The following is a 23533-nucleotide window of genomic DNA, read 5'->3' as shown; positions in this document are numbered from 1 at the left end:
TGCCATCTTTTGTATAATATACAAGATGCAAAACCAACAAAACATGATTGGGAGCTACTAACGAGTCATATTGACATACACTTAAGTGAAGATGGCAACAAAGAATTTGACGGGTCTATACATTATTTGCTACTAATGATGCAGTAAAATTGCATAGTAAAAAGATGTTAAAATAATTAAATTGCCCAATTGCATTAAGTATAGCAATAAATTTTGCGAACAAAGATAACATCCTTATGTATGATGAACAATTAGAGAAACATGTTCCACTCTACCGAGGACATTGGATAATGCTTACTATGAACATCTGGATAGAAGCATACCTTGTCAATGGAGCTCTTGGCGAGATTACTAATATCATTTATGGACTAGGTAGTAAGCCACCAATGTGCCCATGTATATTGTTGCACGTTTTGAGAATTATGATGGACTACCATGGAATCCCGAGGATCCTAAATATGTGCTTATAGTGCCAGCCACTCTAGGTAGCCACAGACATCTGCCAATCACCATGCCATGAGCTATCACTATACACAGATCTCAAGGGCTCACACTACAAAAAAACATCAGTGGATATTGGTTTAGTTGAGAGGCAAGACCTTACTTTTACAACACTATCTAGAGTGAAATCAAATAGAGGGGCTTCACATTTGACTTGCTTTCACCTTTGATAGACACTCCAAAATGAAAAGTAATCCATACACAATTATTCGGAAAAAAGAGGAAGCTCGCTTAGAGATCATGTTACCCTTCAAACAAAGTGTGACTACTCTAATCACATATAGAAATCAATATGTACATGTTTGGGAAAACATTTGCTTATAAGAAAAATAATCACTCTTCAAGCACATTATCAAAAGTATACAAGACCATCGACACAACCCTTGCACCCTTTAAAGATGCAAGTGCTAGTATTATTATATCTACTTATAATTAAAGACAAGCAATTAGACACCATGTTATTGCTATAATTATATTAAAAAAAATTCTAATTTTTTTAGTTAATTAAAAAATCTACTATAACTAAAGACAAGTTTAACCACTTTGTAATACTTCTTATATATCTAATTTTTTTTTCCAATCGACTTTCAAATAAACTGGCAAAAATTGTGACGAATTTTTGTATATAATAAAATAAATATGAACTTATACTAAATATAGCTATGCTAAATATATCACGAAACCTCTAAATCCAATTAGTAGCATCTCTGTACGTGTAAAGATCTCATATCACCGACCATTTTCAGTCGAAAGAATTATTCAGCCCAAAATTAGAAGCCGACAAAAAGCATCTATTTAAAAAACGTAGCAAACCGTAGCATCCTCCAACAGCTATACCGCTGAGACTACTTTTAAGGTCAGGTTTCATACAGGACGCCATTGTGGATTTCTTGGTGGCTTTTTATCGGGAATTAGATCGGCTTTACATTTTTAGAACGCGATAATTGACCATAGATCTATATTCTACTGGTAATGTCTTTTTCTGATATAATTCGAAATATTTAGATTGAAAAATTTGCATATCTTTGAAGGTTATAGTTTTCAATGAGATCGGGGTTACGAAGTTATAGTTTTTAGAGTATTTTGATTTTACATTCTGTTCAAGGTTAAATATAAGTAGATCGGGTACGAATAGTGTCAATTTTTTAATGTATACAGCCATGTTCTTATTTATAGCGCTTCTAGAGTGCTTTTTTTTTTTTGGGGGAAATTGTATGAGATCCAATGGTTTAATGATTGATCCTAGGGTTCGAGCCTAAAATTTATAATTTTTTGTTTTTGCAAGGTGCTCTCTATCTGATTTGGTCTCCATCTCTTTTGGTTGCAATAGTCTCATCTCAAATTGTGAGTTCAAGGTCAATAGAGAAATTTTCGTCACTGGATTTGTCTTCATTCGGCACTCTTTTTATTTAGGAAAATTCTGTTGGGAAAGTGGAGTTCGGTTCCGTATACGTGTATAAATAATAAATTAATGGTCATATTCAAGCTTTAATAATGATTAGGCTTCTACTGTAGTGCTTTCAGGGAATATTCGGTGGGCAAACACAAATTTTGTTGTTGAGGGGGTTTCAGCAGTTCAATTACCTACTAACTGTTCATGAGTTTTCTGTAACTTTCAAGATTAAATCTTAACAATGGTCTAGTTTTGTATTTTTCTGAGTCATTTGAATGTAAAAAATTGCAGAAACATGGAGGCTGTGGACACTGTAGTACAGCCCCTGAAGGAGTTTGCTAAAGATAGCATCAGACTCGTTAAGAGATGTCACAAGCCAGATCGTAAAGGTAAGAAGACGTGACACTGTTTTAAAATTAATGTCTACCTGTATACATTAATGTTTTTAAAATGGAAAAATATTTATTGGGCTTCGAATGTGTTAACTTTGCAGAGTTCAGTAAAGTGGCATTCAGGACAGCTATTGGCTTCGTTGTGATGGGCTTTGTTGGGTTCTTTGTGAAATTGATATTTATTCCGATTAACAACATCATTGTTGGATCTGGATAGGTAAGGATGTTGTTTTCTGAGAAGACTTTTGGTTTTATCATTGGTCTTGCATGTTCGTTCTCTTTTGGATAGTCAACACGCATGTTCTTTTTGTTAGGGTGCATCATAGGACGATTAGGGGCATACCTATAGAGCGGAGACATCATTTGGAGTCTTTAGCCATCCTCTTACTTTTTGTTCAAGGCAGGGCCTAAATTGATTAGTCGCCGGGTATTATGAGATTATGCTTTATCTGGTTGTGTAACTACAGCCCCTCAGTTGAATATATTTATCCCGTGGCCACTATCCTAAACAAGTGAATTGTCATATCACCAATGAATAGAAATTGATCAGGTATTTAGTGACTATTTATAAAAATAAATTTTGTTTATTTCTGCTCAAAATTTTAAGGGCTTACTATTGAGGCATTCGGTGAGTTTTTCCATTCCACCTTGTTTTGCCAATGTTGAGCTCATTACCATTTGGTCTGTAGTGCGAATAAATAATCTTAGACTTAGGTTTAGATCTTTGACAATCAATATGAGATCTTAGAGTAATCCATATGGACAAATGGTATACTTGGCTGACATCAGAAATAAAGGAGAAGAAAAATTCTGAGTTACCAGATTCTCTCCTACGCCTGGGAATCCCTGCTTCAATTCTTTCATAAGTCTGGTCCTTGTCAGATTCTGTCAAAAGTATGTGACAGAAACCTAATTTCGCTGGGAATTCTCTCAGAGGAACCCTGGCAGACTTCAGATGACTTTGATTCCCAGCATAGAAACCTGAACAGAATGAGTTAGACTCAGAAAAACACCCTTTTGTTTACTTTTTCAATTTTTTTTAATGCCAAATCAGACTCAAAGCATACGAGTATACTTAAATTACAAATCATAGTTAATTTGAATTAAATACTACTTGAGAAGAATCATGGTGTATAAAAGCACCGCACACCTAATATGGAATGAATGTAATAGGCCATAATTTGTGCATATAGGCTAAGTTACTGGTTTGGATTCTGGTTCAGATGCAGGTTCAACATTCGCTCAAAACAAATTTGGGCTGGGTTCGGGTTTGTTTTGGGTTCGTCCACACAAGATTTCTTTTTAAAATATATAAATATATGTGTGTAAAAGTATGCTGCAACAAATAAGTTCATACAATACTATGCTAATATTAAAGCAACTTAGCAAATACCCTACCATATATATTAACGATTTAGTTCAAGTGACAACAAAATGTCAAAGTACACCACCATATCAATAATTCATTTTAAAAACTCAGGCTATCTATGAGTTTAATGGTCTAGTAGAGGCATAATGCTTGTGAGGAAAATGCTCAAGGGTGCATGTGAACGTTGGTGGTGACAACAACACTTTATTCACCACCAACACTATATTTTGACCATCACACCACGCCTTTAATGGCATTTTTGTAAACTATAATTAATATTCTATATATAATTTTTAGGTTTATTTTATTTCAAAATATGTAACTTCTAATAATTTTAAATATGTCTAAATATTATTATTTTTTATAAAAAAACATAATATCTGATAACAAAAATAAAAAGAGTAGTAGAATTCAATCCCAAATTTCTTTGTAAAGTTTATTAATAGAGAAATTTATTAAGCATAATATTTGTAAACAAAACTAAAAATAGTAGTTGAACTTATATTTTATATCAGGAGTTGCGAGATATTCGTATTGTTGTGTATGGCAGGTGTGCTGCCAGGCAGATAAAAACAAAGACAGCTCTTTTTCTTAGAATTAATTTGGGTTTCATTAAACTTTACTAGATTCTCTCAAGCTTTGCATAGATTTATTGTGACCAGTCAAAGTGGGCTTCAATACTTGGATTGTGCGGTATGAGTGTATATTAGCCGTGTGAGCCTGCATTTTTCTGTAGATACCCACTGTTTTTCTGTGGATGCCCACCGTTTTTCTGTGGGTGAGCCCGTGTTTTGTTGTAAATGACCGTTGTTTTAACTTGGGATGCCGTGTAAGACAAAAGAAAAACAATATAAAAAAATTAGAATAAAAAACAAAACCGACTTTCATCCAAAGTTCAGACAAATTTGTTCCAACTCGATGAGCCAGTTTAAAAGTTGGTCAAAATTTGCCTCTCATTTGACCAGGGTTCTGTGTGGCATTTTTCAATGAATTTTCCAGGTTAAAACAGAATTTGATACAAATTTGAACTGAATTCACATGTTTAGTGAATCGACTTCCGAATTCCATGCTTGACCAGCTAATATGGTAACTTAGCATATAGGCTAACATTTAAATAAAACTATGGATTGCACAAAATTTAAAGAGAGTTATACTGTGCTTAAATTTGGATCCAAAGCTTTGCTTTCTTGGCTGCATCCAATCTGATCCAAAATGCTTTCTTTGAATCATCCAGTATGATAATTAATGTGTGAAGCTTATAATATGTCAATAATCACAACCTTGGCCATAAATGGGCCAAGGTAAAGAAAAAAGCCTTCTAAAGGTAAAGATAGTTGATTTATCATTTGGTGAAGATTCCTCTCCTCTAAAAGCTAGAAAATAAGCAAATAATCCTAAGTTTGAAAGAATACTTTTTTAAGAGGAGATTATTTAAACTTTAAGAGATATACTGTTCCCAAAACCTACCCCAGCTATTCAAATACACCTAGGGATGTTACCCAATTCATTATATTCATCATTTGCAATACTCAACTCTAAATAGTGAAAAAGCTTCAATTCATAAAGAGCACAATACATTATGATTAAACATCCTAATTTAAGATGTAGATGAACTTTTTGTTGGTCCCAATTTAACATGATTAAACATCCTAGTTTAAACAACAAGTTGCAATGCTATAATATATAAACTTATTGTTGGTCCCAACCGGTACTGAGAGGGGGGAGGGGTTGAATTAGTACGTCCAATTCTATCGGCTAATGCAGCTAGTTTAAACACACACCTTACTACTAACTCTTTTAGAGTTAAAGCAATGACAAAAATAATACAATAAAATCATATAAGATTGCACAAAAATGCATACATCAATGACAGTTATTTTTACATTGGAACCCTCATCGTGAGGATGAAAATCACGACAGGGATAACATACCCACTAGCCTTTCCATGCAAGTAAAAAGGTGCCCTGTTAAAGACTTACAACAGTTTGTTTTGAGAACTCAACTTGTTAGTAATGTATAGAATCTGTTAGGATTACAACAACTTGTTAAGGCTACCTTGCTAAGGATTTAGATACCCTTCTGAGAGATACCTTAGAGGATTTTGAAGACTCATTATAAGTTTTCCCTGTTAAAAGCTTACAATAGTTGCAATGGTAAGAAAGCAAACTAAAAGTTAGATCTATATATGTGGCACACCTTTCCTTGTAGATCCTTTGTGAAACTCCTCGAAGATTCTTTGATCTCCTTCCTCTAATCTGGCTTAACTTGGTGAACTTGCTCTGTTTTCACTTCCTCCTTTTCATGCTTGAGCACTGGTCTTTTGTTACACATTGTGCTTGTCTGCCTCCGCAGATCTCTGCTCGTCACAACAACAACAACAATAACAGAATGAATTTTGAGTGTCCTTAATACACTTTGCCAGTTCATGGGTTAAACCCCTAAAATTATTCCACTCAAACTATGGATTCAAAATTTGAAATGCATAGTGAGCATAGTCACAAACTACTTGTGACTACCTATACATGTAGGTCAACCTATCCATCTGGAAGTCTACATATGGTCACAGGTCCTTGCGTTCTTCTATTGCATCTGCTGCTTCCCTTTGCGTACATGTCATTTCACTTCTAGGCTATGACCATCAAACTTCATGACTATCTACTTGCCATAGGCTTGTCATTTTCTTCTCCTTTGTTGAGACCGGTATGCTAGTGTACCGGTGGTTGTACTTATTTGTAACACTTCAGTCCTCTTGTTAACCGGTTGGAAATCAATGACAACACTTCAATACTTACTCAATGCTTGAGTTCACTACTCACCATTTTGCTCAATTAATCATGTTCGTGTAGTTTAGTTCCAACACTACTTGGGGTTCTTAAACAAATGACGTGTGCATGGGTGTGTGTATTTTTGATTCATATAATTCATAGTAAACAAAAGCAAATTAACTGTGTTAATGTAATAACCCCAATTGGTTATAACTTTGTCAAACACCAATTTTTTTTATAATTCAGTTGTTTGACATTTTGTCAAAGACTTTGCAAGTAAGCTCTGATACTACTGAAATAAACCCTGTTGGCTCTCAAACAATCTGTGTTGAAGAATTGATTTCTTTTTTTGTTCTTGAGATTTGCAGTTTTTGATACAACAATATGGCAACGAAATAGAAGATATTGCAATAATAATTTCAACTCAAAAATTTAGATATTACGTAGGGAATATACAACTGAAATTCCAGATTTCAATATCAACTTATATATTGAGTATTTTCACAAAATACCACCAAGCTAGTTGATAAAATATCCCCTATTCTCTAAATTACCAATACCTAGAAAAATTAGAAGTTACAATCCATGAACTTACAGGTAAGACATGCCTTGAACCCTCTAAAATGAATACTAGTAGCAGCAAATTAATTCTTCAACCAACAAATGCAACTACAGATATGGAAAATGCTACTCCCAAAGTGTAGGAAGAAAATAATGCACAACAAATATAAATATGGGCTTAACCAACTCCAAATTAACTAGCACACAATTTAATATAGTAATTCTCGTGAATCCCTTCACAAATCAGTCAAACCCCAATCTCTCCTTAGCCATAGCAAAAACAGTAGGAAGAATGACAAATTGTTTACCTCAACACAATTTGCAAGATTAATCCTCGGACAATAATTCACAATACTTCAGCTGCAAATTACCAGGCAATCCAAACCCTTATACTTCAGCAAGGATGCAAACTCTAGACTCATAAATGTCACAAAGACAAGAGCAAATAAGATAATCAAATAATTAGATGCTTTTCTGATCAAATGTCCTCATATTTATAATCTCCAAATGGTACCAGTGTCCCAAGAGAACTCCACTTACACAACATTAAAATATAATAAAGTGTCATTAATATAATTTATTAATTGTTTTTGGCTCCAAAAATGACCTTTTCCACCATAACTTAATATTTTGACTTGTAAGGCCATTGCTTTTTGTTCCCATGATTTAATTACTTTTTATCCTAGTTGCAACGATTTATGATATTGAGGTGACCAACCAACAACACTAACAAAAATAACAATCTCAACTTATTTAGATGAATAATAATAATAATTCACCGGTCTTGTGAAGACAATCAAAGAGGCATCAAAATTGAAATTTGACAAAACCAAAGTGATCCTGATGATGAAAGACGATGAATGAATTTGACGGGGTGACTTACTATAAATAGACGCTCCCTCCAAGATTCTTGGAGCTCAAACCGGAAGCCCAAAATAAAAATTGAGAGCATCACCCAACACTTCTAACTCAATTGAGCTCATTGAAACCAACATATTGACTTACTATAAATAGCAAGTCCCTCAAACGGAGCCAAAACACACCATACGCTGTTGTAAAGCCTATAACCACACAATTGAGGTCCTCAATCTTTCTTGATGATGAACTAACTTGGCTAACTATAGGAACTTGCTGAAAATGGGGACATTATAATTAAACAACTCTTCATGGCGTTGCATTAACACCTTCATGCAAAAAACACTTGAAACTGTGTCCCTTAGTTAAAAATCTGAATTTTTAATATTTCTGTGAGTGCAAACAAGTCTCAATCAAGCTAACTGGAGATTACTAAAAGGTATTTTTTGAGATACGAGCAATGGATAGCTGTTTTATCCATAAAATGGTGTGATTGCATTTTTCTAATTGACTATCCACTTATGTTCTATCTTTACTATATGTATTGTGCATATTGATTTTTCATTTTTGCCACTTATTTTTTGTCTATGTAATAGATAATAATTACTTCATTTCACCTGCATGATAAACTGATGAATTGTAACTAGGTATGTTTTAATAGGACCAGATCATCCCTGATGATCTATACCCTCTTCATTGTCTTAAGTGGTTCAGAGTGATGAATTCTTGGGGGCTTGGGTGGTGTCACCTATGGCCTTGACATTTGGGTGGTTGGGGACTTTGAGGGAGATGTCCATTCTTTCTTGACTGTGTAATATGTTCCATTCGGTGCATAAAATTAAAAAAAGTTACTTTTGAAATTTAAAGTAAAATTGCTAAAGACCCATAAATAGCAAAAAGTTAAAAACCTTTTTTTGTAAATACAGCACATAGTATTTATCTAAGTTATCGGTTTGTGCATGTGGGCATGGAAAAGCCTTTTTTTGAGTATGGTTTGTGGTTTTGTAGTACAGAAAGCATAGGAAAATTATTAATATATACATATTTGCAGCCTAAAATCAAGGATTGAGTTTTGACTATGAAATCATATATTAGGCCAAAAATAAAAAATGTTACTTCAGTTTTGTTTTTGATCGATAAGAGACCGAAGCCAAGATTAATTATTATTTTGTGTTTTAAATAATTATTATTATATTATTTATTAAGCTTAAGTGGATTCAAACCCAAGACCTCCCACTTAAGAGGCTCACAATGTACTGTTGTATTATAGGCTCTTGCCAAAAAATGCTACTTTAGTTACTAGTATCATTTTGTCAAAATTGAATGTCATGATAGATATTTATTATTCATCTCAGTTACCGGATTCATGCCCTAGAGGCCGGATTTGGATCCTGATCGTGTTCCGTGGCTGGATTCTTCCAATTTTTTTTTTCTTTTTCTTTTCTTTTCAGTAAATTTTCTTAGAATCATAATGGCTTTGATCCATAGATTCATGCCAGAATCATAGAGTCATATTTTGAAATGATTTAGTTTTAGAATTATGTATATTTCTCTCATTTTTTTTAGTGTAAATGTTTGTGTGTTCGTGTATATATATACAAATCATAAGTGGGAAAAAAATCACGAATCCACGGATCTGATTCACATGCTTGAATTAGATTCGTTTCAGGAATCGGTAACTGATTTATTGTTCAATATCAAAATAATAAAATTCTTAAAACTCTAGAAGGAAGATAACAGCAGCAGGCAATTGGCTGGGAGATGTGGTTGACCCTCTAAAGCAAGCATTTTGACCATTGGTTAATGATCAATAATCCATCTTAACATTCCACCAATTTTTTATGATTTTGAACGTAGCCCATTGGTGTATTGAGACAAGGTCCCTTAACAGTGTTCGACAACTCTAATATCCAAGTTAGCATTGGCGGCATTTTAGACTTTGTATCCAAAGTCATATCTCCATGGGCAAGCATGTCCTCAGTATCATCATGAGAAATATAGCTGCATAAATATGATATCATCAGATTCTTCAGAGTCTTTGTTATATCCTTTTTCTAATTGTATCCCTTTTTGATTTTGTAGAAGGCTTTTCTGCCCAGAAGCAAACATATTAAATGTATTCACTCAAGTTGGCCAAGGTATCCCCCCTGTTTTTAACTACAGAATTCTTGAACTTTGGAATTCATTGAATTATTGTCTCAATATCATGTTTAAGATTCTCAGAACATTTACAACACTGTTCCTGTGAAAAAAACTTAAGCGACATGCTGCATGTTTAGATAAAATATCTGACATGCAGGCTATGATTAATTCTGAACTCTTTGTAGAGAAGATTTATATAGAAGAATGTTGTAAATGCCTATATATGGAGTCAGTTATTTTAAAAACTCATTTACATGAGCATTCTGCAGCTTTAAGTAATCAATACAAAATCTTTCATAAACCAAATCATGGTATCTATGATTCATCCACCTTCAAGTAAAAATTTATCACCATATCCATCACCAAAGAGTTGGCTGATTAATGATAATATTTCTTGTCCTAAAATGTGCTTGGCCAATTTTACTTTTTGTTCTCTGGAATTTCAACCTCTAGATCATCAAACTGGTTCTTTTGGTAATAAAATATTTCTCGGAGTTACCAAATCGTGCATCACCTCTTGATTTTGTGGTGAATTAGATTAGAAGATTTCTGGCCCTTAGAGTAGAATATCTCCACACCTGATGTTGTAATGGAATGCACTTCTGAGGCTTCAGCTTTTGCATGCCACTCCAATTTCTTTCTTTCATTGTTTACTTTTTATTTTTCCACTTATGTTCAGGTTTGGCTCCTGCTCCTTATGTTGCTCTACGCGGCAGATGAGGCAGTAGCTTCCCCCTTCATTAATGTTGCCAATGTAACTTTCAATCCTAAAACCTCTTATTTAGTTTCACATATAGGTTTATTGAGCTTTCTAAAACAATTAAAGGACTTCTTGTGTATTGGTATTGACAGTAGTTGGACTGTATAAAATCAGTGTTTGTGCAATTATGCAGTCTTTAATGATACACATGCCAAAATTCTTACAAGGATACCACCAACAGACCAATCCATATGCCATCTACTTTTAATGAGATATTATAAAGGTAAAATAATCAAAATACCAGCTGTATTAGTACACAAGCATGACAGGATCTGAAGCAGTAGCTTGATAAATGCAGGCTACACTGATTCTTTCAGTGATGGTGCTGAATAAAATTGGCAACCATCTGCTAAGGTTTATGCTTCTAAAAATACTAGGTTAAGAATTTCACATAAATGATACACTGCATATTAGATGTTCATCCAAAACATTTCTCAAGTCTTCTGGTCCCCTCTGCAGCACCTGATCAAACTCTTAAACTAAAACAAATTAATATGTTTAAAAGAAAAGATTCAATTGTATCTTATTTTAGGTGCTTCAGAGGGTACATTGTTGCATTGGAAAATAAGCCCAGCACTCCTGTCCATGCAATTATGCCCTAAAATCACTTTCTTGAGACAGCCCAGGGCCTAAATACCCAGCCCAGACATACACATGTTCTCTTTTTTTCGTTTTCTATTTTTTTGAGGATACCACTCCTTGTTTCTGTAAAATTGGGGTGGCCGGGGAATGTACTCTTGCCTGTTGACTGTCCCGGGGATATCAGGGCAACCTCAGCATCATCCAAGCTAAAAGACAGAATAGAAAACACTGAAATGAAAAAAGATCCGCATTGCTTCATCATATGCCCCCATATTGGTTTGGGTTATATTTTATTGCTATTTTGTATAGGAGAGACCTCAAATTAGAGGTGAGAGCACTCCCAAGATCTTCATCTTAGAGCCATAGCCAGTGGTTTGTTATTCACCTCCGTGATCCCTGAATAGGAATATTTCCTTTTTAAAGAGACAGAAATCTGGGAAGAAAAGGCTATAAACAGCTTTTTGTTACTTTGTTATCAACCTCCTATAGGCAGGAATTGGTATATTTTCTTTTCAAAGAGTCAGTAAGCCTGGTAAGTAAATGCTATAACCACTTGTTTGTTATCTACCTCCTGAGCACAAAACACTCACAAGTATTCGTGAAATTCAGAAAATTCAATTTATTTAGTATATAATGCTCAATGTAATGAAATATTTTTGTTTACGAAGCACGACTTAAAAATAGCTCTTCTATAAGATTTGCCACTCAAAGGGGAAAGAGTTTTGAAAAGACGATAGTGTCAGCTAGATTGTAATTTTTTTATATTTCTAATGTTTTATGAGCAACACGAGTAAGGAAAAGATATTTTGATAGCAAGAAAAAGGAAAACATATCAAGGTAAAAGTAAACAAGATATAGTGAGGGGAAGCAAACAATCATGGTGCAAGAAAAAGGCCAAGCCAATCAATGGAATCCATGTTTTTGTGTCAACATGATGAGGGGGGTTTTGATCACTTTGATATTTTATATTGCTCCTAAAATTATTTGCACACAAAGACATGTCTGAAGAAAGATGAAAACTACACAATAAGGGTACCAATTATTTGGTTCAACATGGATGAAAACAACTTGAAGTTCATAGGATTCTAGAACACTTGGTCAAAGTAGTACACCATACATATTATTGAACATACAAACAGTAGGGGCAATGTTTTTATCTACATGCTGATAATTTGATTGAGGCACATCTCAAGATGTTACATCATTCCAGAATCATAGGAAAAAGCAGACATATAGCAGAATACACCAATATGCAAGGAAAACAAATAAATAAAAAGGTGTTTCTATTATGGTAAAATAATGAATGTGTTATTAAACTGAGATCATAAATGATCTATATATACAAGTATACACAAAAATGTTTCTATAATGAACAAAGAGAGAAATAGAAACATTCTGAAGAGAGAAAGTTTCCGTAACGAATAGAAGGAGTTTATGGAAACATTACAAAAAGAGTGACCATTAGAAAAAGACAGAAGAGAGAGAAATAGAAACTATCTAATATTGTAATACCCTCCCTTAATGGTTAATCTATCCTCAAAAAACAGAAATTTGCATGTCCTTAGAAAGTGTAAAAGGCAGTCTCAGGTTGATTAGAGAGGTCTGCATGTTTTGCAATCTTGGCATGTTGCTAAGAACCTCCTTGCTTCCGTTGATCAGAAGCAATGCAAGTCTTGCATTCTTGGATCACATGACCAAAATTGTGGCAATAGTTGCACCGGATTTGCTTCTCCTTTGAACTATTTTGAGATTGAGCAGATGACTGAGATGGGTCTTTATCCTTGTTAAAGGAATGGGCTGAAAATGCTTGTTTAGAGGAGGATGGAGGAGTGTCGCTGCTGAATTGTTGTTTCCAATGGTTTTGCTGCAGAAGTTTGGCACACAAATCTGGAAATTTGAGGTCAACATTAGTTGTAGTAATGTTGAGCATCTCAATAAAGTGCTCATAGGATGATGGTAGACTTTTCAGAGTAATGACCACCATATCCTCTACCTACATTGTATGGCCAATAGCCTCAAGCCGATCTCTAATGTCCTTAATCTTCAAAAGATTTTCCTGTAAGGATATGTGCTCATCCATAATAATAGAGAATAGCCAATTCTTTAGAAAGGAGGCTCTGCTTTAATCTGATGTTTGGTGGAGATCATTTAATGTTGTCCAAATCTTTGAAGTTGTGTTGCCAAACGGCTCTTGAAGCAGCTGATCATCAGTAACTAAAAGCTTAATAAGCATAATTGCTTCACGATTATGCTCATCAAACTTCTCGAGTGGCATCAGCAGTGGTAGGACGAGTATTGGTACCCAAAACAAGTGCCTAAAGGTGACAATACTTGAAGATCATCATCATATTTTGCTTCTAGGTGTTGTAGTTCTTTGCATTGAAATGCTGACTGTCTTCCAAGAGATGATTGGTGAGAGATGCCATGACATGTTTTTCAATGGAAGAATGTGAATATCAAAAAACTTCGAGGTAGATTGACATAAGACCTAGAAATTTGCTATCAAATTTTGATTCCGTTGGGTCAAAAATCGAGGCACAGAAAACAATGCATAAAAAAATAACGAGACTAATCCAATTGAGATCTACAAAAATCCACCAGTAATATGCAAAAAATTTATTAATCCATCATGGGAATCGAGGGTTTTCAAAAAAACCCTAGCCAGATTAAGAAACCTGAAAAGATTTGCAGAGTTCTTGAATAGAGGGTAGATTTGAAAAAAGGACAGATTTTAATCTAAGCAGGGAGTCGTGTTAGCTGAAGAATGCAAAAGATGGAGGCAAAAATCGCGAGCAAGGCTAGAGAAGCATCACAAAAAAAGAGATTGTGGGCAAATAAGAAAAGTTTGCAGAAGACCAAAAAGTGCCAAAGCCGTTGACAAGAAACAAAAAAAAATGTTATCAGAAGTTATAGACGTGTCTGCAACAAGAGGAAGATGTCCACAATTTTGAGGAAAAAATGTGATTTTATTGACCTGCAATTTTGTTTTTTGATTGGTAGGAGACTGAAACCAAGATTAATTATTCTTATCTGTTGCAATTAATTATTATTATTTATTAAGCTGGAGTAGATTTGAACCCAGGACCTCATCGGTAAGAGGCTCACAATTTACCATTGTGTTGTAGGCTCTTGCAATAATGACTTGTGATTTTGCACAAAGGAAATTGCAAAAAACAAATTGGATGCTGAATCCCTAGTTGGGTTTGGAGGAAAAAATGATGCAAATTTTGAACACACTTGGGCAATTATTTTGAAAATTTTGAACTACTAATTTCAAAAAAGAAATAAATTTTTTTCAAAGAGGCCAAGAATTTGCTTTGATGCCATACTATGGTAAAATAATGAATGTGTTATTAAACAAATATCATAAATGATCTATATATACAAGTATATAGAAGAATGTTTTTGTAACGAACAAAGAGATAGAAACATTCTGAAGAGAGGAAAAGAAAGTTTCCATAACGATCAGGAGTTTATAGAAACATTACAAAAAGAGTGACAACTAGAAAAATATGGAAGAGAGAGAAAATATAATCTAATATTGTAATAATTTCTAACTTGTATGTGGGAACCTGCACTAACAAATGTGACTTGGTGATCTCCACTGAGGTTTGTAAAATGAAATATGCTTTGTCAATATTAAATTCAAGTTTACACAGTTAGTAGGAAATTCAAGCACTCTCCAATGTAATGACTTCCCAGAACTCGTTTTACCGGAAATTACTACAGCAATAGTATCAACATAAATAAGTTAATAACAGTTTTGAATAAACAATATAACACCTACTTACAATTTTTTCCGGATCTAAAATTGACATGAATACAGAGTAGCATTTTAAGATCAATACTCCAAGGCTTTGTTATTCAGATAACAACAACCTATCTCAAGTTTATTCGGATATCAGAATGATCCCAGGGAATGTATTGTTTGTAACAGGAAAAGCTTGAACCATCAGAAAACTTGTCGATTAAAGAAATCCCAACATACCATTCACGATGATACCATACAATTTCTGTCAGGCTTCCGAGGGCCACATTATCTCCTTATAACCATATGTCCAGCTGCAGAGGTATTTTCATAGATTCAAGGCAACACCTGATAGGGCTCGTGTTGGAATTTGCAGGCCTGAAGTCTTGTACAGCCCTGTATTTCTGCGATTAATTATTTCTTAGCCTCCCTGTAACATTTCTGTCTGTCTGGAGTTGATTGCAACTTTCCCCCTTTCCAGAGCTATCGATTCTTGTCTGAGCCCTGTCGGAGACGAAGGCAAAGGCAAGTTTCAGAAATTTTGATTCTGAGCCTCATGCATTTCCAGCTTCCTTTTGCCCGTAACAAGACAAATGGTATGCCCAGATGAAATCATAGCAAAAGTAGGGTGCTACACACTTAATAATCTCATCAAGTTTGCGATTCCACAAATCACCAAGGTGGCTAGTGATAAAAACGTATGTTTCTATGAGTCCGTCATGGCCTATTAACTTTATTTGTTAAATTAAATACTAAATATATTTATAACCAAATTTACTTTTTTATTAAATATTATTTTTTTGATTGCTAATAGGCCAAAGCCAAGATTAATTATTATGTGGTGTGATTTAATATTATAATAATTTATTAAGCTCGAGTAAACTCGAACCCAAGACCTCTTGGACAAGAGACTCACTATTTACCGTTGTGTTGCAGACTCTTGCCTTTTATTAAATATTCCTGCAACACAACGGTAAATTGTGAGTCTGATATCCAAGAGGTCTTGGGTTTGAGTTTACTCGAGCTTAATAAATTATAGTAATTATGTTAACAAAGACACAAAGAAGGTTGCTTAGAAGCACTGCCTTGGCTGACTGGACAATCAGCCTTTACAATTTGGGATTATTGTAGTTCTCCCATCCTTTAATTGCTTGACGTCAAGCATTATCAAGATGGAATGAAAGAGTGCTATCCCTTTCCATGTGGCATCTTTTGGTGGTAGTCCCTTACACTTTATTAAATATTCTGGACTCGGCTTGTTTCTTAACCTCTTCTCCCTTACATTCAATATTGTTTCCAGTTCTAATATTAATTTGCTTTCATAATCAAGTGGTGGCCATTCTTTTGAAGGTGCAATCTTCTGACCAAGGACCTTTTTAAGGCAACCTGCCCCACCTTCCTTACTCTAGGGTAACATCCATAGAAAGGTGGTTTCAACTTTTCTACCCCACTCCCCTTAATGGATGACTGTAATATACTAAGCCACCCATCTCAAGCTTTTGTTGATTATGAGCACATGGTGAGTTTTCTTTGAGGGCTACCAAAATAATAAAATATCCTTGAATCAGTCGTGGATAATTACAATGAAATATAAAACTTTAGCACCAACAAGATAGCAATGCACAATAACAAGAAAGCCAATACCATAACATGATGATTTCTTCTCGAGGCAAAGCCTTGATCAGAGGGAAAAACCCCGGTGACGATGGTACCCACTAGATATTGTACTAATATATAAATTCCCTGTTAAAAGATCTGACCCTGTTAGGAGTCAATAATAATGCATTTAGTCCAATTGTCCCTGTTAAAGGACCGATCCCTGTTAAAAGATTTGAACCCATGCTAAAAGGTTCACAACCCTGTTAGGAGTGATGAGAACAAAAAGGCTCACTACATGAGCACACTGCCCAAAAGATGAAAGTTAAACCTCCTTCTAGATAACGAATCCAATAAGCCTGAATAGACTAAATAGCAACACACTTGCCTCTACAGTTCCTTTGAAGTCCACTAGGAATGATAGATTCCACACATGCTTCTTTCCAAAGCATCTGACAATCTTTAAGCTCTGCTCTGATATTGCAACATCAAGGTTCACATACACCAATTACAAACAAGCAATTTGGTAGCCTCTTAGGAGTTCTCTAATGCACAATTAAATAAATAGGACCACACTTAGGCATACACGCCTTCTTAATTAATTATTCAAACATTACAAATGTTAATCCACACACAAGAGCCCATAATTTACACTTGCCAAAAGATCATCAGGCTACACCATCCAGTTGGCTGCCAGGATAATCTATCGCACGTTACACACTAGCAACCATTCCAGCATGGATCAAATGATCCACAAATCCGAACATATGTGCACAAGTCTTCTAACATCTTCTAGTCTCACAAACATTGAGTCCAACTTGCCATCAAGTAACATCCAAAATACTGCAACTACCTCTGGAATAATTTTTTGCCCCACTGGTCTGCAACCAGTCTTCACTAAATCTACTGCAATTCATCCAAAGCAACACAAAGTATGGTGACCATAGATATAATGTCTACACTCATCCCGCAACACAAAATCATGCTAGCATACCTAGAATTGTCAGCCACTGTCCGTATTATACTGATAATTTGATCTTATATTTGTCAACTGCATACATTCATTGACAGCCCAAGATTTTACTTCCGTATCTATATCAATCACATAGAAGTCATCCTGCAATTTATGGTCTCCCATTGTTAATTCATAGAGGTACCTTCTGAGTGCAAGAGAGAATAGTCCCATTGGCTATCTTAATTTCAAATCCTTCAATTGAAACTGTATGCAGTTATATCCTCCTTATTACTTCCTCATTAATTTAGTTGTAAGTGGCTCTACTATCAATATGTATAACTACCTTCTGTCCTTTCAAGATCCCTTTAATGTGGAACACACTATAGTGCGACTGCCCTACGAGGGCAGCAAGTGTCTCTTCTGTGGAGTCTTCATGCCTTTCTGCTTCATTTTCAGAACCCAACTCATTATATTAGCATCTTCATCAGAAATAACTTTGATATAATGTACCTGTCCTTTCCCCAAGCCAGTATGCCCATGCTGCAATGGTTCCTTGAATGTAAAACACAACCCTTTTCTCCTCAATTCGTTCCTTCTTGCATCTTTTGGCTTGTTCTTTTCTGTAGGTATCTTTAGGAGTATTGAGCTCCTTTGGAAGGCCTTTTTAATCTGCATAGGTGGAGCTGTCTTCTTGCTGTTGAAGTGGTACCCTGCGACTGAGTGTTTCAGCAACCATGCTCTGGCTCTGGTGCTACTTACATAATAATAGTTGGACAGGGTAGTTTTTCCCAAGTGGTGATGAATAGCTTTCCTCTCCTCCTCATTCCTCTCATACCCACTTTTGTTTTTAGACCACAGTATTCAGTAAAGGACTTATCATTCTTAACTGCTTCATTTCAGGCTTGGTATTCCACATGAAGACGGTCCATTTTTTGATCTGACTTGGTTGATCCTCACTTCACTAGCTTCTTTGTTTGTCAAAAACTTAACCCTGAACGTCTTGGCTGAGACTTATCTCCCCTAAAATTATCATTCTCATCATTCACAACAGATCTCCCTCCATTAGCAGGACTACCTTTGCTGCTATCTTTTTCAGATTTATCACCACCATGATTTTAATGGATTTTAATCAAGCACATGTGCCCCCTCTTTTAATGTTGCTCTTTTTGCCTCTTTTCCCCCTGCAAGTATCAATGCTTTCTTTCTCTCTGTCATCAACAATACCCATTGGCTGGCATGAATTAGACTCTGATACTACTGAAATAGCCCTTGTTGATATTAAACTCTAGTTCCAACAAATCGATACAATTAGAAGGAAATTTGAGCGCTCTCCAATGTGATGTCTTTTTCAAATTCGTTTTACAGCAAGATAATCCAAAAATAGTATGAACATAAATAACAGATATTTTGGTTGCTTCAGAGTGGAACATTCCCAGGGAAGCCCTTAAGTCTCCTTTCTTGGGGATGTACTCCCATGGTGATGCTGTCTTGAAGGGGGTGGATTGGCGGGGGCTTTTCCTGCCTTGCCATCACCATGACATTTCCATTCCGAGATATGGGATAAAAAACAGGATGCATCACAAAATACTGATAGTAATGCAATACTAATTCTATTTGTTTTTTCTCTTTTGGAATCAAAGCCCTCTTTCATTTTTGTATTATATTTAACATTTTAAGTTTATATACGAAGCATATTTTATTTCATGCTGGAACTGAATTCTTGTTATTTTATATTATTTGCAGGGAATTTAAGAAACAATTATGGGGACTGGCGTATACATGCATGATTGGAGAAAATTGATTCATGTTGTTTGCGACGCCAGATTTCTGTTTTCTCCTTGTATTCTATTGATAAACAGTAATTTTATACTTGTCAGAAGGTTGTCTTCATATGGATTTTGAAAATACTTCATATGAAGATTTTAGAATTCATGAGTGATATAGAAGGAAAAATAATCCCTTTATGATGGTCCTTTTTTGGCATCAGCAAGTTGAGTTTCTTTCATGTAGAGTTTTCACTTGTTTATTTTATTTCAAGAATAATGATGTTAATAATCGCTAATTAGATATTGGGCATATTTACTTAATATAGAATATGAGTATCTACATGATTGAATTAGCTAGTGCCAATAATCCCTGTTATTCATATGAATTTCTTGCATTTAATATAGTTAGCTCAATTAAGATATCTGGTGATGAGATGTAAGCATGTATTTTTCTTGATGGAGGTCATCCACAAACAACTTTTAGGTACCTGATATAGGCCCATGCATGCCTGAAACCTCTTGTACTCACAAGGGTTATTGTTTTATTTACTTAAAAATTGAACTTTTCGATGGCAAACCACTTCCTACCTATAACTAGGTTGCCTAAATCCAGCAGAATGATAAACTGGGGTTATAAAAAGCAGCAAGCGTTAAAGTCTACAAAAGAAGACAGCATACAGGGGATTCTTGAATTTTTTCTGAACACATTGATATTTCTTTTATAGTTCTATTGATCCTGTCGCTCTCACCAAATGATTTTTCCCCTAATGGGAAGTTAATTTTCTCAACGAATTTAGGGAACTTCTTCACGTCTTCTCTTTGGCAAGATTCTGGACCTTTCCTTTCTCCCTTGAGACTGTTTATTCCTTTGATGGTTGAGGTCGCTCCTCTCGTTACCAAATCAGACACCTCAATAATTGTTTTGATTCACTCCTTGTCAATTATGGTGGTTGCTTTTATTGCTACGTCGATAGGTGATTGTTTGTTCTTCTATTTGAAGAATGTTAACTTTCATGTCAACTCATTATGCATTTTTTTAATTGCCTGATGCAATTCACTCCATTTCTTGATAACAATTAGGTTCTTTGCCAAGTATGAACTCCATTTGATGAGCTATACTTTTTAATTATAAAAAAATACAAGTTCTAAGAGGTTTTAATTATCCAAGATGCTTTTATATAGCAATTTAATGCTTTAGGGATGATCCACCTCAACACATGAAATCTGGATGAATCTTCCATTGACGTGGTATTTATTCCTTAAGAGTAACTTTCTATTATGTTGTTTGATTGACATTCTTTGTTTCTAATACAGATGCAATGTGCAATATTTGTGGTATGTGCCTATTGGAAATGTTTTTTTATTGTACACCATGGCTTCATCCTAAGGAAAAGTTCTCATATCTTTGCTTTTCATTTGATTATCCTTTGTTTTTGATAATGATCTCCATGGGTTTTTGTACTCAAGAGTGTGCGCTATTTCTATGTATCTCGAGAATTCTTTTGCTTCAATACTTTTCTTGTGTTTTGTGATGACGTCTTTGAGCTTTTCTATAACCATAGGTTGTATCTGATCAATATACCAAATGTTGTTTTTCTTATCTTTCTATTTATTAAGTTTTGGAAACCATACTTTGGTGAAAATACATCTCAAATTTTTGGCTTAGCATCTATTAAGCATTTCAAAGAATCCTAAGTTTCTCTTTACTAATATGTTTTAAAATTTACTTGTGTTTTCAACTTTTTATATAATGTACTATTAGAGGTAAATTATTAGCCTGGTATCGTGGTTTGAAATTATATGTTGGAACGAGCCATGCTACTTAATAAGTTGTTTGGAAATAGGTCAACAATGTATATAATATCATGTATTCTTACAAGGAATGAAATGTGTTATCTTTGAAAATTTGTTCTTTTTGGAAAAAGTGGTAAATATTTATTCAATCAAAGAGCAGTGATATAAAGAAAGACCTCGGGTCCACTGATATAGGAACATAAACTTCATTACAAATTAGCAACAACAATGGCACATATTCTTGTCCTTTGACATTAGCTTCTCGTAAGCCTCAACATAATTAGGAGATAATCCTTCACTCCCTCCAATATCTCAACCATCAACATTCTCAGAAGCTCACCTCGCCAAACACAACCAATCTCCACTCTCTTGGGTATACGAAAAGGAGACAAAATCGAAGAACTAATCTTAAGATTTGTTTGACCACAGAGGTTGGTTGCTGACTAACATCATCCGAATTCTATCTATACAACATATCCACAACCATATGAGAATCCGAGTCACAATCTCAACTGCAATTTTAGTAGCATGAGCCTCCATCAAATTATTAGTGTTGTTCTTTATAAACAAAGAAGAAAACACCACCACCATCACCTTTACCTCTATCAATAATATCAACATGCCCTAGATTCTCACGAGAGGATCCATCTGTATTAATCCTCAAGACACCAAAAGAAGGAGGTATTCACCTCTCATCTGTATAGATGCTTTGCTTAACATGTTGGGGTCTTTTTCCATAATTGCAACCCAAGAGGCTAAGTTCAAATTTCTTACAATAGCGTTATCATTAGTATCAACATTTTCAAACATACCACACATTGCAAAATAGTCTCCTAAAGCCTTATGACTATCTATTACCATAATTGAGAGCTACCCAATTTGGAGTTGCGAAAAATCCTATGCTTTGATTTCTTTCAAAACCAAAGATTCTAGATAATAAATGGACATCTAATAGCCCAAGCCCCTTGAAGACAAGAGGTCTTCATTGGAGGTGTGCCCATACTTTACCAAAATCCAATTTAGGAGGTGGCATGAATACATACACATTGTAGTGCCTCCCACCACCTATGCCATGTCTCACTAGAGAAAGGACTCGGAAAAAAAAGGGAGGTACATTCATTAGTAGTTAGATAAATGAAATAATGGGAAGTCCATGAAAGCCTCTCTTGTGAAGATTCTTCTAGGTAGGACATTTCCTTTGAGCAACCAAAGATAAGAAAAAATCACACTTGGCCAAGAAAAGTTGTTTGATACCTTCTACATAGGGCACTTTTGTTGGCTAATGTAGTTTCCTATCTAGCTTATATAATTGTCAACTACTGGATACTTTCCTTGTGGGTTGGGACTTCGAGTCTCTCTCTCTCTCTCTCTCCCCCTTTAAGGGAATTGCATAACCTAACCATTAAGATATTAGCCAATATAGTATGGTTCTCAACAAAGCCACCCAGAGGCCACTAACAAGTCCTGAGAGAATTTTTACAATCTCTATTACATATCCAGAAAAGACCATCCTTAATGATTGTGCTCCTTTTTAAAAGTGTTGTAGATATAAGATTCCATACCCAACAAGCCAAGATTCGACATATCTTAGCAATCAGCTCCAACAAAGTACTTTAAGGTAAGAGTCTTGGCCTAGTCTACATTTTGATTGTTGCAACACCTCTAATACAAATTTGTCATCAAGGTCTTGCCAACTAGAGAAATGGATTGAAGACCAAGGTCACCAACATGCCTCATTTCCAGACAAGATCTTATTTTACTTATCTCCACTTAAAAGAGAGAAAATTGCTAACCCATAGAAATTGACGAGAAAGAGCATCAAAATCTCTCACATTGATGGAGTGGAGAATATGTACAAAACACAGGCAAAGAGCTTGTAATATAGTCTTCAAGAGAACCACTATCTGTAAAAGATGACTACCAATCTAAAATTTGGGGATTCAAGTAATCTTGTTCCAAATAAGCCATGGAGTGTTACAGAGATAAAAGAATATTTATCTTTATTAAATTTTCCACTGCAAATGTTGTGTAGTATGTGCGAATAGACACAACTATAACATATCTACATCAACTGAATAGAAGTCTCCAAGATAAGATAAGAATGATAATGGTGCAATTGCATCAATGAACATCCAACATTTGCAAATATGAGGGGGACCTAAATGGTAAGAAGACACTACCTCTCCATCGTGTGGTCACTTAGTCAAGCTTCCACTCCCACTTGCATGGAAGATAATGAATGATCCACATACGAATAATCAAACCATAAAATGATCCTAGGCAATGAATCCTGATGGCCAATTCTACCTCAAGGGTACACATGCTACCAATTCAGCTGTTGTTATCAGAACATC

General features: G+C 34.9%; 1 protein-coding gene across 6 annotated transcripts; it reads left to right on the top strand.

Annotated features, from left to right (window-relative positions):
• Positions 1-1248: 1248 nt before the first annotated feature.
• Positions 1249-19684, top strand: LOC149546522 (protein transport protein Sec61 subunit gamma). 6 transcript variants are annotated; one of them, XM_089791238.1, is made up of 5 exons: positions 1249-1470; positions 1787-1856; positions 2186-2283; positions 2388-2503; positions 19363-19684. In XM_089791238.1, exons 3-4 carry the CDS (start codon positions 2190-2192, stop codon positions 2501-2503), a joined length of 210 nt encoding a protein of 69 aa, XP_089647364.1. In that variant the 5' UTR covers positions 1249-1470; positions 1787-1856; positions 2186-2189; the 3' UTR covers positions 19363-19684. The 6 variants fall into 6 exon arrangements, 5 of the variants coding, with proteins under 5 accessions (XP_089647364.1, XP_089647363.1, XP_089647362.1 ...); XM_089791237.1 differs by having other exon boundaries at positions 1250-1470; positions 1787-1845; XR_016353743.1 differs by lacking the exon at positions 1787-1856 and adding an exon at positions 9919-9974 and having other exon boundaries at positions 1251-1470.
• The last annotated feature ends 3849 nt before the right edge of the window (positions 19685-23533 follow it).

Source organism: Cupressus sempervirens, chromosome 7 (genome assembly GCF_028749045.1).
Source record: "Cupressus sempervirens isolate cs-2001-9-10 chromosome 7, ASM2874904v1, whole genome shotgun sequence".
In the NCBI taxonomy this organism is placed as follows: Eukaryota; Viridiplantae; Streptophyta; class Pinopsida; order Cupressales; family Cupressaceae; genus Cupressus; species Cupressus sempervirens.
This window is presented reverse-complemented; position numbering and strand designations above follow the sequence as displayed.

Coding starts and splice junctions, on each gene's coding strand:
- LOC149546522 (XM_089791238.1), top strand. CDS start 2,190: ATGGAGGCTGTGGACACTGTAGTACAGCCCCTGAAGGAGTTTGCTAAA. Junction 2,284..2,387: donor TCACAAGCCAGATCGTAAAG/GTAAGAAGACGT, acceptor TTAACTTTGCAG/AGTTCAGTAAAGTGGCATTC.